Source organism: Synchiropus splendidus, chromosome 1 (genome assembly GCF_027744825.2).
Source record: "Synchiropus splendidus isolate RoL2022-P1 chromosome 1, RoL_Sspl_1.0, whole genome shotgun sequence".
In the NCBI taxonomy this organism is placed as follows: Eukaryota; Metazoa; Chordata; class Actinopteri; order Syngnathiformes; family Callionymidae; genus Synchiropus; species Synchiropus splendidus.
In genome coordinates this window covers 53,041,634-53,057,934 of record NC_071334.1, presented here as the reverse complement: position 1 = coordinate 53,057,934, position 16,301 = coordinate 53,041,634, and the positions used below count along the sequence as shown (strand labels likewise).

At 41.8% G+C, this 16,301-nt stretch overlaps 1 protein-coding gene across 1 annotated transcript; it reads left to right on the top strand.

The window, feature by feature from the left end:
- The first annotated feature begins 292 nt into the window (after positions 1 to 292).
- LOC128752609 (O-acyltransferase like protein-like) lies at positions 293 to 16,014 on the top strand. The gene is made up of 15 exons (XM_053854002.1): positions 293 to 411; positions 8,024 to 8,157; positions 8,382 to 8,460; positions 11,351 to 11,486; positions 11,718 to 11,911; positions 13,229 to 13,438; positions 13,503 to 13,605; positions 14,130 to 14,231; positions 14,313 to 14,478; positions 14,556 to 14,635; positions 14,717 to 14,827; positions 14,919 to 15,042; positions 15,099 to 15,285; positions 15,683 to 15,825; positions 15,893 to 16,014. Exons 1-15 carry the CDS (start codon positions 345 to 347, stop codon positions 15,989 to 15,991), a joined length of 1,935 nt encoding a protein of 644 aa, XP_053709977.1. The 5' UTR covers positions 293 to 344; the 3' UTR covers positions 15,992 to 16,014.
- The last annotated feature ends 287 nt before the right edge of the window (positions 16,015 to 16,301 follow it).

Genomic DNA, 16,301 nt, shown 5'->3' with positions numbered 1-16,301 from the left:
ATCGACACAATCCTTTATAGACCCAGTACCGGGCAGAGCTTCCCTCCCTGCCATGACTAAGTTTGACTGAAAAAATAAAATAGATAAATAAATGATACTCATAATAATGTCACCACACAGCAGCGCCTCAGTGACAGTGCACAGAAGGATGAGTAGGTGATTTGATTGGATTTCTGGTTAAACGGGTTCAACATCATAAACTCCACCAAGGAACATCCTGCAGATTTTAATAAACGAATGATACTTAAACCTTGTGTGCATTTGTACTGCAGAGCAAAGTTGCAATGGCTTCAGGATACTTGCTGCTGCTGCTGATCGCGAGCTCTTCTGCCCTGGAAAAATGCATGAATGACACAGATGTTTTTCTCCAGGAACTCAGCCAGGACAATCCAAAAGATTTTGCTGTTGTCAGTAAGTACTAACTTTGCTTATCTAAATGTTTATAAATAACTTGTTGTTAAAGTAAGAAACAACTTTGTTGTCATCATAAATGTGGCTGCTGTGGAAGGGAGGATTTGTTTTGCGACTTCAGAAGAGAAAAAACAATTTAAATCAAGACAAACTTGGCAAGCGCGGCCCTAACCGAATGCATAAAATACACCCAACTATTCATGCTATTATATAAGACAAGATGACGAATGACCAGTCAGACTTATAAAAATGGCACCATGACACTTTTTTTTAAACTTCTTGGAGGTTGATTTTGAACAGGCTTTGTTCTTCTCTTCATTGTAGTTTCTGCTCAAGATAACAGTTGAGCCAGATATGGATTTTTTTGAATGACTGACTTATAGGACAGTAGGTTGTTAGAGAGACCAAGTAAGTACAAACATGCACTGCAGTGGGGAAACTTGTCTTTCTGTATGACCAGGTTAATTGCCTGAACGACAACCTATTGTTCTCTTTGGTAGCGATCCGTTCAGTCCAGGAGTTCACACAATGCATCTGCTTTTGTAATCGCAAACTCCAATAGTTTGTTACCTCTATTGTTGAGAACGACGTTGGTTTCTGACTCGTTCCTCCTTTGTCCCGAGTGTCCGTTCCGTTTTCATTGTTCACTCCAGCACATCCGTAAGAATGTATTTTCCCCGAGCTTTTCTCAGACGGGAATCAAAAGGCGTAAAAAACAAACTGAAGCTTGTGCCGTGGAAGTTGGTTCGTCTTTAATGAAAATAACGGTCTCAGGAACATCCAAAAGTCCAAACTTAACAGTCAAAAACCTATACGTCCATGTCGTTCTTAACAATCCAACGCACTTCAACCGAACAAAACCGTTTTCCCTATAAGACAATATGTGCCTTCAAATTAAAACACACATAAATATATAAAGTATTAAACCACAAAACAATTACCTAATTGTGTAAACAATATCAAGAAAAACTTACTTTGGCACTTACATTTTCCGCTCCTAATTGGGAGACGATAAGACGACCAATTACTATACAATAAATAGAAGGGACAAAGATGACTAAACAAATTGAACATTTCTGTAAACAATTCGCTCCCATTTTAAGAGAGCGTTTCACAAACAAAACAAAGTTTGTCAACGGGTCTTTCAATGATGTTCGATTTAGTTTTGACCAACACTCTGCGAACAAGACCTTTGGCATCTGGCATGGTCTGAATCACCTTCCCCAAGACCCAGGAATTTCTTGGAGCAGTGTCATCGACTATCATCACAACATCACCGGGTACAAGATTTTGGCTCACTTTAGTCCATTTTTGCCGCTCCTGCAGACAAGGCAAGTATTCACATACCCATCTTTTCCAGAACAGGTTAGCCAAATATTGCACCTGCTTCCATCGTCGACGTGAATATGACTCTTCTTTGATGAACAACCCAGGAGGAAGTGATGGTTCCCTTTTCAACAATAGGAGATGATTTGGAGTTAAAGCCTCTAAGTCATTTAAATTATCTGATGCAGTTGTTATTGGTCTGTCATTCATGATGGCCTCGACTTCACACATCAATGTTTGAAGTGATTCATCCTCGATGATCTGTTCTTTCAGAATTGACTTGAGAATTTTTCGCACTGAGCGGATTTGTCTTTCCCAAATCCCCCCGAAGTGAGAACCTGATGGTGGGTTGAAAATCCACTTCACTCCCTTCTGACGAAGTGTGTCATGGATTTGAGCTTGATTCCAGTGTTGAATTGCATCACAAAGTTCTCTTTCGGCACCAACAAAGTTTGTGCCATTATCCGAACGTATGACTGACACCTGACCTCTTCGACACGTGAATCTCCGAATTGCATTTATACAAGCGTCGGTGTCCAATGTGTGGGCGATCTCAATACGCACTGCTCTTGATGCAAGACACGTGAATAGCACACCATATCTTTTGACTGTTGAGCGTCCTCTTTTGACCAGAAATGGGCAAAAATAATCCACTCCAACATGTGAAAATGGTGGCTTGTCTGACTGTAGTCTTTATTCAGGCAGGTCTGCCATTTTTTGTTCCATCTTTCTAGCAGTGACTTTTTTGCAGATGACACATCTTGACAAAAACTTTGACGATTGAATTGGCTGTCGGGATCCAAAACCTTTGATGAAGTTGTGACAACATGTAATTTCTCCCACAGTGCCCAATTCTTTCATGTATATCTCTTAATATCAGCGTGGCAATGTGAGAATCTTTGGGTATGATAACTGGATGGACGAGTTCTGCTGGCATAGCAAACTTGCTGAGACGCCCTCCAACTCTTAGTAACCCATCTTGAACCACTGGATCCAGCTTGTAGAGAGGACTGCTTTTTTTGACGTAGCTTTCTTTAGTTAAGCAATGCAGTTCATCTGAAAATGCTTGTCTTTGACAAAACTTGATTATTTCTTCTTCTGCTTCTTTTAGATCTTCCACACTTAATGATGTCTTTTCCGTGTTCAGCTTGTAGGCTTTCATCTGCTCTTGGGAGGTGGTCAGTGTTGTTTCTTTGCGCATCTTACTTATCTGTTTGAGTTTGGTCTTAATTTTGAGGATCCAAGCAACTGCCTTTCGTAACTTGTACCAACTTGAGTAATAGTTGATGAGCTTGTTGACTGAGTCTGTGACCTCTGCTGCTTGAATAGTGTTCGTTACCACTGACCTTTTCACCTCTTCTTCTTTTTCATCAACCTCCAGTTGTTGAAAGCTCTCTGGCCACAGATGTTCTGGGTCTCGAAGGAATGATGGACCTTGAATCCAGTCATTGTGGTTCATCAGCTTAGCTGCAGTCAAACCTCTGGATGCACAGTCAGCCGGGTTTGTGGAAGTGTTGATGTATCTCCACTGTGTTGGTTTGGATAACTCATGGATGGTGGTAATCCTGTTTGCAACAAATGTCTTGAATCTACGAGTAGTGTTGTTTATGTACTTCAGGACTGTTGTGCTGTCGGTCCAGAAAACAGATGGCTGCATGTCCATTTGCAACTCTTGTCTTAACATCTTGTCCATATTCACTGCTACAACTGCAGCTGTTAGCTCCAACCGTGGCACTGTCACTTGCTTCAAAGGTGCAACTCTGGACTTTCCCAACACGAATGCACAGTGGACATGGCTGTCGTGATCAATGAGTCTGAGGTAAGATACAGTTCCGTAACCAACTTCACTTGCATCTGAAAAGTGGTGAAGCTGAGCTGCAACAATGTTACCAAATTCTACAGGCTTCATGCATCTTCTTACTGTGAAGTTTGATAGTAGCTGTAAGTCATTAAGCCACTCATACCATTTTTGAGCAAGCATTTCTGGAATGGTTTCATCCCAGTTGAGTTTCTCTCTAATCAGCTGTTGGAGAAGCACTTTCACTTTGAGACTGAGTGGGGCAAGAAATCCCAATGGATCGTAGATAGAGCATACTGTTGACAGGATTCCTCTTCTGCTGAGTGGTTTCTCTTTGATATTAATCCTGAACTTGAATGAGTCCGACTCTGGACACCACAGAACTCCTAGTGCTCTTTCAATCGGAAGAACTTCTCGACTCAGATCTACACTTCTCAGTTCTTTTGCCTTTTCCTCTTCTGGAAGAGATGCCAAAAACTGTCTGCTGTTGCTTGTCCACTTAGTTAAGTTGAAACCTCCTGAAGCACAAAGTGCTTTGAGATCTTTGTACAACGTAATGGCTTGAGCCATGTTCTCAGTTGACTTTAAACAATCATCTATGTAAAAATTATTGAGTACTGTATCAACTGCCTCAGAAGATGATCTGCTTCTGTTGTCTTCTGCAGTCCTTTTTAATGCATAGTTTGCACAACTTGGTGAGGATGTAGCACCAAACAAATGCACTGTCATTTTGTACTCAACCAGGTCACTATCAATATTTCCCTCCGGTCACCAGAGAAACCGCATGAGATCTGTGTCTTCTTCTGGGACCTTCACTTGATGGTACATGGCCTCTATGTCAGCCATAAGCGCCACTTGCTCTTTTCGGAAGCGTGTGAGCACTCCCACCAGAGAATTTGCAAAGTCTGGACCCTGGAGAAGTTCAGTATTTAATGACACTCCCTGATAAGTCGCAGCGGAGTCGAAGACCACACGCAGCTTCCTCTTTTGGGGATGGTAAACACCGTGGTGTGGTACATACCATACTTCACCATCTTGACGGGTCCCTTGGCGTTTAGGAACTTCCACTGCAAATCTCTTGTTCAGCATGTCAGTCACAAAGCCTGTGTACTCCTGATGAAACACAGGATTCTTCTGAAACTTCCTTTTCAGTGCAAGAGCTCTTTGAGTGGCGACACTTCGATTGTTTGGCATAACAGTTTTCCTTTTCTTCGGTAGTCCTATGAAATAGTGACCATCTTTAAAGTGCAAAGACTTGCTCACACAGTCCATGAACTGCAGATCTTCTTGTGACATTTCCAATTTGTCGTTACCAGCTCGTTCAGGAAAATCTTGGCTAAACTGTTGTAACAGAAGTTGTTCCACACTCTCGATGGAGATACGATTTACAATGACTTGAGAATGTTCATCATCTTCTTTGCCGTCTGTGTGATCCATAAACGGACCATTGACTATCCACCCGAGAGCTGTTTTGACGGCATAAGGTCCAAGGCCTCTGCTGTTAATCACTTGCCATGGTTCTAATGCCTTGTGCACATTGTTACCAATGAGAAGCCCCACTTCTGCCTCAATGTTTGGAAGTCTGACTTCATCAAGGTAAGACCATTTCTTTATGTCTTCTTGTGATGGAATGTTTTTCCGAGACACAGGAATTTCCTTCTGAGTGAAAACTTTGGGCAAATCAATGAAGTTGTTGGTGTTGATCCCACTCACTTCCAGGTCTGTAAGCATGTAGCTTTTCACATGAAGTTTAGGACTCATAGTTTTCAACTCAAGCTCTGTGCGTCTACCTTGTAGGTTTAGTTCCTTTGCAAGTGCATCTGTACAAAATGTTGCAGAGCTTCCTGGATCCAGAAAAGCATAGGTTTCCACTACTTTACTGCCCTTCTTAGACTTCACTAGAACAGGTAAAATGGAAAGAATGCAGTCGGCACCCGCTCCAGTGTAGGCACTTGTTTCATTAATGGTTGCTTGTGGTGGTCCAGCTGTTTCATCCTTCACATCCACATCGTTCTCGGTTCTGTTGTTGAAGCTTTCTTGCTTATCAAAGTGCAACATACTTGGGTGCTTTTGTGCACATGCATGGCATGTCATTCTCCTTTTACAATCTTTGCTTACATGACCTTTTAATAAGCATCCAAAACATAATCCTGCTTTCTTCAGAAATTCAAGTTTCTCCTTATGGGGACGTTCTTGTAAGTTTTCGCAATATTCAAGAGTGTGGTTTCTTTTGCAGAACAGTCATGGCTTACAGAAGGCAATATTAGACTGCACTGCAGTAACTCTTTGTTCTTGTACTTCAGAGTCATTGGTTTTAACTGTAGTTGCATGTATGGCAAAAGTACTTCTCTTTCTTTGTTCATTCTTTGTTTTTTGCTTGATGTTAATACATCCTTTGTCTTTCCTTTCAACTGCTACGACGTCCATAAGGTCTCCGAATAGTGGATCCATGGCTACTTTAGCTTGCTTGTCCACAAATCTCACCAGATCAGTAAACTTGGCACGATCTCCTCTGGTCTCTTGCATGTCATAGGCAACGGTTCTCCATTTCTCTCTCAACTTGTATGGCAACTTGGACAAAATCAGTCTCATGTTGGTGGGATTGTCCAACTCATCCATAAATGCCACATCCTGCATGGTATTTTGACAGCTCAGGAGAAACAATGCAAAGTTACTTAGAGCTTTGGTGTCTTCTGACTTGATTTGTGGCCATTTGAATGCCTTTTCCAGTAAGGCTGAAGCAATCTTAATTTCATTTCCATAATGATCAGCGAGCAACTTCAAGGCCTCACGATATCCACGATGTGATGGCATGTGCATGCAACTCCTGACCAGATCTCTTGGATCACCCCTTGTGTATTGCTCCAGAAAGTATAGCTTGTCTGAATCAGAGTCAGTCCGAGAAGCAATGGTGTGTTCAAATGCTTTCAAAAATGATCTGAATTCCAATGGATCACCATGGAACAGTGGAACGTCTCTTTGTGGTAGACGAGACAGTTCAGTCATATCTGTTTGTCGTTGCATCACCTTACAAAGTTCTTTCGTGTCCATCACTTGATGTACTGGTGTTGCTTTGGGTGCAGGATTTGATCTGCGTTCTACATTTGCATTGTGAATAGCACCAACTGAATCACTCGATGAAGCAATCCCATCTGGACATTGTTCCTTTTTGGTGGACTTGTCAGCATCGCCATTATGCTCATATTGCTCGTAAACTTTCATCCTTGCTGTAGAAGCTGCCAACTCCGTGTCGATTTCCAACCGTTCTTTGTCGGCCATTAACTGGGCTTCTTTCAATGCCAGTGCTTGTTTTTCCTTTAATGCGGCAGCTTTTGCAATGAGAGCTGCTCTGTTGGCCTCCTCTTTTAGTCGCGCCGAAGTAGCAGAAGATACGTATGATGTTCCACTGGATGAACGACGAGAGGATCTTCCTGATCTGCGGCCTTGAGAAACATTTGAGACGCTGTCCATAGGAGTTACATCCTTTTGATGTGTTTTCACCAATTCCTGATGAAGTTTCGTTTCCTCAATCCACTTTTTTGTTTTATTCATAAACTCTTGACAATGTGTCACTTTGGGGTGATACCAGTTTGTTTGGTCAGCCTCACCTTCCTCATCTTTCATGTACAGTTTCACTGTTTCATTAGCTTCAGCAAATTCTTCATATAACTTTTCATAATCCATCACGACGTTTTCAATGTGTGTCAAGTTGTCATCATTTTCCATGAAACATTCAATTTCATTCGATTTTTGGGTCAAGAGTCTCAATTTTGTTCTCCTTGTATTTATGAGATGACGGAGCTTTTCCTCCAAGCCTCGCTCTGTGGGCAATGATGAAATCCTGGGGCCGCAATCGGTAGCCGCGATGTCATCGTCAGTGCGTGATTCTGCCATTGTATTTTTCGACATGACTCTTTAAATGTTCAGTTTTTGGAGTTAGCGTGGTTCCCCACTGTCTTCTGGTTCGGTGAGTAGCAATCCAAAACTTTCTTTGCGAGTCACTCGAGCACTGCGCAGCAACGGTCCGTGTGGGCTCCGTCTAATTTCTGGTAGTTGCTTAGCTTGTCAGAAGTTCGACGGACAAGGTTTTTGACTTAATGTAATTGCAAACTCCAATAGTTTGTTACCACTATTGTTGAGAACGACGTTGGTTTCTGACTCGTTCCTCCTTTGTCCCGAGTGTCCGTTCCGTTTTCATTGTTCACTCCAGCACATCCGTAAGAATGTATTTTCCCCGAGCTTTTCTCAGACGGGAATCAAAAGGCGTAAAAAACAAACTGAAGCTTGTGCCGTGGAAGTTGGTTGGTAATTGTGTAAACAATATCAAGAAAAACTTACTTTGGCACTTACAGCTTTAATGTTGCTGCGCAGGCTTCCAGTACAGCCTTGACTGTAATGTATATGAATGTTGTACATGTTCATACATTCAAAAGCTTTAAAAAAAACTTGTGCAAGCCTCTTATTTATGAATGCATTATGTTTTTATAGTGTACGATTCATTTGGGAAGATGGGAAGTAACGTAAGAGGAGGCAACCTCAACCGACCAGGCTTGATGTCTGAATGTCGCTCTGTCCACACGGCTTCCTTCTCTGGACAATACTGCCAGGTGTTTCTGACTCAGGTGATGACACCAAACATAGAGACCAGACCATTCAGAACAGGGCTCTCAAACTGATCCACCAATGGGTGACTGTGGAGCAGGTTGGAAGATAAACCTGCCGCCAAAGCAGCGCTTTTGTGGATGAGCTTCAAAGCCCTTATTGAGCATAACTTGAACATCTATTTAACTAGTGAACCACGAGTGAGTCATTATTGAGTGAGTCAATAACCACTTTTCCATTTCAGGGAGATTTATTCTACTTTGTGGGGGTTTGTGTTCCTGACTCCTGCGACGATAAAGAGGTGCACATGTTGATGCTCGAAGGTAAGTTATCTGTCTCATCTAGGCAGACACACCTTTGCTGTGCAACCTTTTCAATTCCGATTTAATCCTTAGTCATGATTTGTTTCTCTGAACATATGTTGCACTGATGGAGATGATTAAATCTCACTGTACAATGGTCTGTATTAGGACAGTGATGGCCACTGCTATAACTACTTTGAGATAAATGAACCCATTTGGTCCTTTTCAATGACGGGTTCTCGAACTTGAGCTGCCACTGTCTGTTTGGTTTTCCATCTGAACAGGCTTCCCATTAATATAAAGTGGGAGAGGTAGAGGCGGGTCAACAAGTTAAGAGTGTCATCAGGATTAAATATTCGTGAGCAAATAGTTTACTGCAAAGATAATGACTTCAATTTGACCGTTTTTATTCACAAGATTCGAGACTTTGACTGATATTGATGTGTGATCAATGCCAATGTTCAACTCTTAACCTACTAGTCACCTAACAATGACTTACATTGACAAGAATGAATTAACCAAGTCTGAGCTGAGCAGAGGCCCTTCACATGCAACTGTTATCCTGCAGCATGAGAACCACCCACCTGTATAATAATACACCTGTTACATGAAGATACATCCTCATCTACCACTGTTGTTACTCTTCTGTGTGAAGACGTTGAGTTTTTTCTGACTGCCGCCAGACAACTTCATCATTTCAATGAGTGGTTGCACAATAAACAATGTCATCTTTACATCACCTGTTTATTTTGAAGAAGAACACAAGGATTTAACAATAGCAACAACAAATCAATAGGCTGAACTAAATACAAATACTCAATATAACTATTACTAAATAAATATAAATATACATAGAACTGAAGGTGAAGAACAGGACCTTTCATGAAAGACCTTTTAAACATATGAAGAGCACATTGTTATAAAACAAAACACAATGTCTACAATGATTCTAATACAGTTGCTGGACTTACACAGCTTATTTTGTACTTGTTTCTCATCACCTACTTGTTTCTCATTACCTCACCACTTATCCATGGAAAAGTCAAAACCAAAACCATGTTTCAATTATTGGGCTGAGTTGTTTACTCGCTAGAGGAGCTGTGTGAGAGTCGTGTTAATATTTGGGCCCAGCACATTTACAACACTTCCAGTTCTGTCAAGCAGCTCACAGTCATTTTACAGCCCCCTTCAAGCCACATTAGATTCTCAATGACGGACATTCAGGTGGTTTTCTGAGTTAGAAAAAAGGAGATATCTATCATGACTATAGTCAGGTTAAGATCAAAACATGTATAAATATATTAGGGAGGCTCCGATCGATCGTGACCGATCACAACAACTGATCACGTGTGACAGCCGGTGCTCTGAGGAAGCACCGCTGGTTGTGATGCGTCTCCTCCTCCCTCATTCCCAACTCCCTGCTGACTCTGCAGCAGCATGTCTGCAGTGGAGCTTCTTTCAATCTGTCATGGAAAGTGTCACGGAAAAATGCTGTGCAGGGAAGTGCCTTCAAATTAAATACACCATTTAAAGCGCCAGACAGTTTTCTGGGCTCATGAAAGTGAGACCGCTGGCTCCTCAGCAGGAACACTCAACAATATATACCGTATTTTCCGGACTACAGAGCGCACCGGAATATTAGCCGCACCCACCAAATCCAAGAAGGAAAATGGATTTTGTTCATACATAAGCCGCACCGCTCTATAAGCCGCGGGTGCACCGTTGCTGTCTGCGCCACAGAAAATGCATGAGGATCACTTCTAGCGATCCTAGTTTTGAAAACGGGGTCCAGTGTCGAGACTGACTCATGAAACAATCTTGCCAATGTTCTGAACTCCAGTTATGAACTCCTCACATCTAAAGTGTTCAGAAAGCGCTGTTTTCACCCTCAAGTACATCGTCTGGGTCAGCAGAGCTGCGGACACGCGGGTGAAAACAGCGCAATTTGAGCGCTTTAAAGGTAAATAAAACGCCTGTGATGTCATCGGTTTGATGTGACGAAGCTCAATATTTTTGCCAGCAAAGAGCATGCTCATTAGACTGTAAAAACTCGGGATGCTCCGAGAGACAGGGAGAGTACTCAGCTGAAGCAGCTGTCTTCAACTTCTTTCATGAAAGTTCTCACTCTGGACGGTTGCAAACGTTTCAGATTCACCGATTCAACGCTGCATCTGACACACACAAGACCGCAGCGGATTTGGTCCCGGTTGATTCCGTCTTAAAACGACACCTGAGAAAGGCTGCTCATCTGGCGCGGTGAAATTAATGATTATTTCTCGGGCAATATGCTTCGCGTTCTGGACGTCACGCTCAGACCGGCGAGTGTCGCGAGTGACCGCTGGTTCGTTAGTTTCACTTTCATGAGCACCAGAAAATTCTCTGTGCTCCGTCAAGTGCTGGTGTTTTAAATATCGTATTGAATTCGTGGCGTTGACGCCTTTTAACGTGCATGTGCTGCAGGATGCAGCCTTGACATGACAGACTGAAAAAAGCTTCCGCATTAGACACGCCGTTGCCAAGCGAGTGGCGAGTCGGGAGGGAGGAGCGGACGCATCACAAACCGCTGGCGGTGCCTCATCAGAACGGCTGCTGTCACATGTGATCGGATTTTGTGACCAGCAATGACAGGCAGTGATCGGCTTTCACAGATCACAACGAGTTCGGCCTTTCATAATCGGTGGCCGATTGATTGGAATATCCCTGTAAAAATCAATATATTAGCCGCATCGTTTTATAAGCCGCAGGGTTCAGACCGCGAGAAAAAAGTAGCGGCTTATAGTCCGGAAATTACGGTATATATATTTCAGGTAGTTGTAGAAATTACGAATATATAGTCATTTCAGGTAGTTGTCTGTGGTGCAGGATGTTGATGGAGAAATTCTAGTTTTGTTTTATTTTTTTGCCTTCAAAGGGAGGCTGAAGTTTGGAGAGGTCTCCCTCATTCCTCCTTTACCATCTATGTTCGTCAATGAGTCTAAACTGGAAGTGATGTTGGCATATTGTTTATCCAATGCTGTTCATCCTGATGCATCTGGAATCGCTTGTCTGTAAGTAAATAAAGTCTTTACTCTTTTAAAATGACCTGGATGGATCATGTACCATATAAAGCTTAGAGGTGCAGATTTTTTTTTTTTTTTGCAAATGATGCAGATGCAGATTTTTTTTATTGAATATTTTAATAATTATTCATAGCTAAATTTTCTTACTTGTCTTCCTTTTGCATCTTTGGAGCCTGCACGAGAGGCGAAGCCCAATTCCATCCGTATTTTCTCTCACAGGGTCATTTGTGCTGTTCTAGTAGCAATTCCTCTGGCTGCTACGCTGGTCACTGCTGTGAGGACTTGTCAGCAGAGCAAAGAAAAGGCTCCAGCAGTCGAACCTTTCTGCTTGGATGAGGGGAAAAGCAATGGAAACTTCAACATGTCTTCTTCCTTAAATTGTCAAAAGGATGATTGCAACACACGAGAAGACAGTAAGTTTAAAATTCTGCCTAGTGTTTACAGGTAATTTACAAAATGTACATTAATTCAGACTGCAGGCTGCAAAAAGCACTCCAGCAGGAAACAGTATGAAAGTGCCAGTAATGCAGCGTTTCCACCGTCCAGTCCACGTCATGTCGTGTCTTTCTCCCCACTGAGCCCCTTTGCATTCCCAGTCCACACTGAGCTCTGTAGCTATAAGTTTATGTTATATTGGAAAAAAAGAAGTGATTTTTTTTTTCTAAATAAGTAGAAGAAATGTAAAAATGTGTGTGAACATTACACTATTAGTTTTCAGGAAACTTCATGTCTTGTCAACTGGGATCTGTTGGTTCATAGGAGAGTACTCTACACATTTCTCACCATTTCAAGACGTCAAATATGATAAACATTTAATTCAATTGTTCACTGTGTCTCCAACTTCTACCTGTCAATCAGCCACATTTGTCATCGTCAGACTAGTGTTGTCAGACCTGGGATCAGTGTATCCGACTCACATCTGGGTGCATGTTGTGTGGGCGCCAAAATCACCCTCTTCATGACACTTAAGAGTAGCTGTTGTGCATGCGGAGGTTTTTACTGCAGTCAGTGGTAAACATCTGCAAATCCCACGATGGTAGAGGAAGGTAGCGCCTTCCTTTCACCCCAAAATAGTGGCATCATCGGGAAAGCAACATGCTGTGAACAAACTTCTGAGTGTTTTGTTTACATTGTTAGGTATGTATTTGATCCCAGACATCAATGACAGACTGCAACAGATGGGTTCTGCTGTTTTTTGTCTCTAAATTAAAGAGTTAAACGTATTAGATAGTCACCATATGTCAGCGGAAATTGCTGGTAGCTCTGCGACAACAAAATTTCAGTCACCGCAAAAATAATTTAGAGACACATAGTCACAACTCAATGAAGCACTGTTTCTCGTCCAACCAGCGACAGTTCTCTTTTCAGACCCCTCCAGCACCGAAGGTAAGAGGTACCAAAAAAATGGGACGAAATGTGTTGGGTTTTTCTGACCCCAGTGGAAACGCTGAAAACAGCATACTGACCCGAAACATACTGTCGTGGACCAATTGATGGAAACGTAGACTAAAAGAGAGAAAAAAAAAGTTTTGAATAAAGAAACCTTGCATTCCATCTGTGTTACAGTGTACTCCCGAAAAACCTGGATCTTAGTTCGTATTCTGAAAAATGAGTTACATTTTGGGAGCCTTATTTTGGATATTGCTCAAATATTTGTTAGATTTTAAATCCATACAGGAACTTTATATCTGGCATTTGAAATCATGTGATCTGATGGCATGTTTTTACAGAACAACACAAGAGAACACAGAAGAGTTTCCTCAGTCGCTGTTTGCATCAGTTTCTGGAAGCCTTCTCTCTTCAGACGACGACTCAGGGAGTCCTCAGCACCCCAGCATCAGTCAAGGATTCCTATCCTTCCTTGAACGGCATCCGAGCTCTGAGCATGTTGTGGATCATTTCAACACATTCTCTGAACATACCATCATTTTACTCTACTGGTATGACCCACTCCTGCCCATTAAAAAAGAATATGTTTGTCTGACAACACTCTTCCGACCACAGATAACACGAAAGACTTACAAGCATCTTTGAAAACGAACCCCCTGCATGTGTTTACAGCGGGAGGACCCAACGGTTTGGGTGTGGACACGTTTCTGTTATTGAGGTCAGGCACCAGAAATCTATTGTTCCTTCTGCTTTGCCACATTCACTTTTTCTTTCGTTCATAACCTACGAACTTATACAGACCTCATGTGTTCTTTCCTCATTCTCTTGCATGGCTTCTCCCTGTTGCTGTTCACGCTCCTTCTTCTTCTGAATCAGCTAAAATGGAAAACTAGACTCAATAAAAGACATACAACACAAAATCAAATCAACATTTATGGCTCATCGTTCATTAATATTGCTGGCTGTGACTTGGTCGAGAATTGGAATGCAGTATTGGGTTAAAATCCAGAAAACTTTTTTGCTTTGAGTCAAACTAAATTCTTGAATGATCGAAGCTGTTTTATTGATCTGATGACGTGTTTTATAGTCTTTTGAAATATGCTTTACGTCAGTGCTATCTCAGTGCTTTTCAAGTTTCAGCTGCACTCTACGACTGTGGCCCTTTGGCAATGAAGCAGAAAGAAAAAAAGACTATCGTGCTCCAAAACTGTGTGACTCTAAATATTCCATGTTGTGTTGTAGTGGTTTGTTAAGCGCCAAAAGTCTCCTGAGCTCAATCCAGAGGAATGAAGACACCATGAGTCCACGTCTTGTGGCAGATTTCTACTTCAAGAGGATCAGAAGGTCAGATTTAGTGACATGAGCAGCATTATTTCAGCCAATGTTATGGTTCCTTTATTGTCTGAAAACATGTTTCCATTCCAGGATACAGCCCCTCCACATGTTTGTGGTTATGCTTTGTGAAGGTGTCACATCTGTGTTCAATGGAGGCCCGTTTCTGATGCTACTACCTTCAATATTTTTTCAATGTGACAAGTTCTGGTGGACAAACCTGCTGTTGATAAACAATCTATTTACTCGTGATTTATCTGTAAGTCAGAGCAACAAGAATCATTTGACAAGGACTGTTTTGAATCTTGTTCATTCATAACTCAATGTCCTCCCAAGTGCCTACCTTGGACATGGTACCTATCGCTGGACTTTCAGAGCTATGCCACAACTCCTCTGCTGATTCTTGCCCACAGAAAGTATGTTTTTTTCCCATCAGATTAGAAATTACTTTATGGTTTTTTGGATTCATTCTCTTCAATATATTTATTTATCCTCAGGAACAAAGTTGTATTTGCTGTTTTGGTGGTCACCCTGCTGCTGATGACCATTTTGACTGGATCTATTTTAACAGCACTCCTGCATCTACCTGTCTTTCAGTCAGATGTTATGTAAGAAGAGAGATGATCTTTGAGATTTGAATATGAAATCAAAATCCTCACAATATACATATATGATTGCTCTCTCCATTTTAAATTTCAGCACAAGGACAGATTTTGTGTTTTTGTACTACCAAAAACCCTACTCCAGATATGGACCATTTTTGATCGGAATTCTGTTCGGAGTGTATCTGAAAACAAGGAAGGCAACCCTTCTAAAGAAAAAGGTAGGTTGTAATGGAAATCTCTGGATTTGCATTTTACTACCTGTGACTCGATGTAGTGGCAAGCGGCTCTGGGATGGATATGCTCTTTGTCTGTCCTGGCTCTGGTGGTGGGGTTGAGCTACGCCCTCCAGGACACACCAGACCATCCATCAGCACCACATGCCATATACCAGGGACTACACAGAACCGCCTGGGCGACAGCTCTTACCTGGGTCGTACTAGCCTGTGAGGAGGGCTATGGAGGTACGGAGAGGATTCTTCAGTTCACATGAACTTCTCTACTCCAATTCTTATAGAATTAAACTTAAAGAAATAAATGATGGAGTGTTGGGGATGAAAGTTTAACCAAAATCTGTTTTAAAAAAATGGATGTGCAAACACACACAACAATGTTGTGAGCAAACTGGATTTTCAGAAACCCCAGTCTGGTGCATCAATTGGTTTTTGAAACAACCCAAGAATTTTGGTAAAACTTGAGCCCTTAGACTGAGACTGAGTCTCTTGATACATAACCCTTAATTTTAATGGAACACAAAAGTAACCCTGAAAGGTGATACAGGAGTTTTCAGAGTGTGGTGTTCGGTAGGGATGCACCGAAATGAAATCCAGACATAACCATGGAATTCTGTCTGTTTTCCAGGTTTTATCATGAACCTACTTTCGCTGAAGTTCTGGCTTCCTCTTTCAAACCTCAGCTTCTCCTGCTACCTAATTCATCCCTTGGTTGTCTCCATATACATTGGCCTGCAAGAAACTCCGATACACTATTTAGACATCAACTTTGTGAGTCTTTAAAAACACTCAATTATCTCTGTCCGTCTTTTTAACATTCTGCCATGTTTCTCTCTAGATGTATTTGTTCGTGGGTCATGTGGCGCTGACCGTTGTCCTGAGCTATGTGATGACAGTGTTGGTGGAGAGACCTTTCATTCTTCTGAAGTGGAAGTGACACTAAACAGAACAATAAAGGTGTCATGATAACGTTTTTGAACCTCCTCGTATTTATTGATTTTGTGTCATGGTGTAACTTTTTCCTTCAATATAGTCATGGAAGTTGATATGCAGAGTTGTGTTTCTTATGGCTGCCTCCTCCCAGTCTCTCACATTGATGCTCTCACGCAATTATACGCTCCTCTCTAATCTACAGATCAGCAGGTCGGCGTCATTCAATGCACTGGAAATTTTGTGGTTCTTAACCACATTAAAGAAACTTAGATTGTGTTGAGAATTTCTTATTCCTGGTGTTCGACTTCTCACTA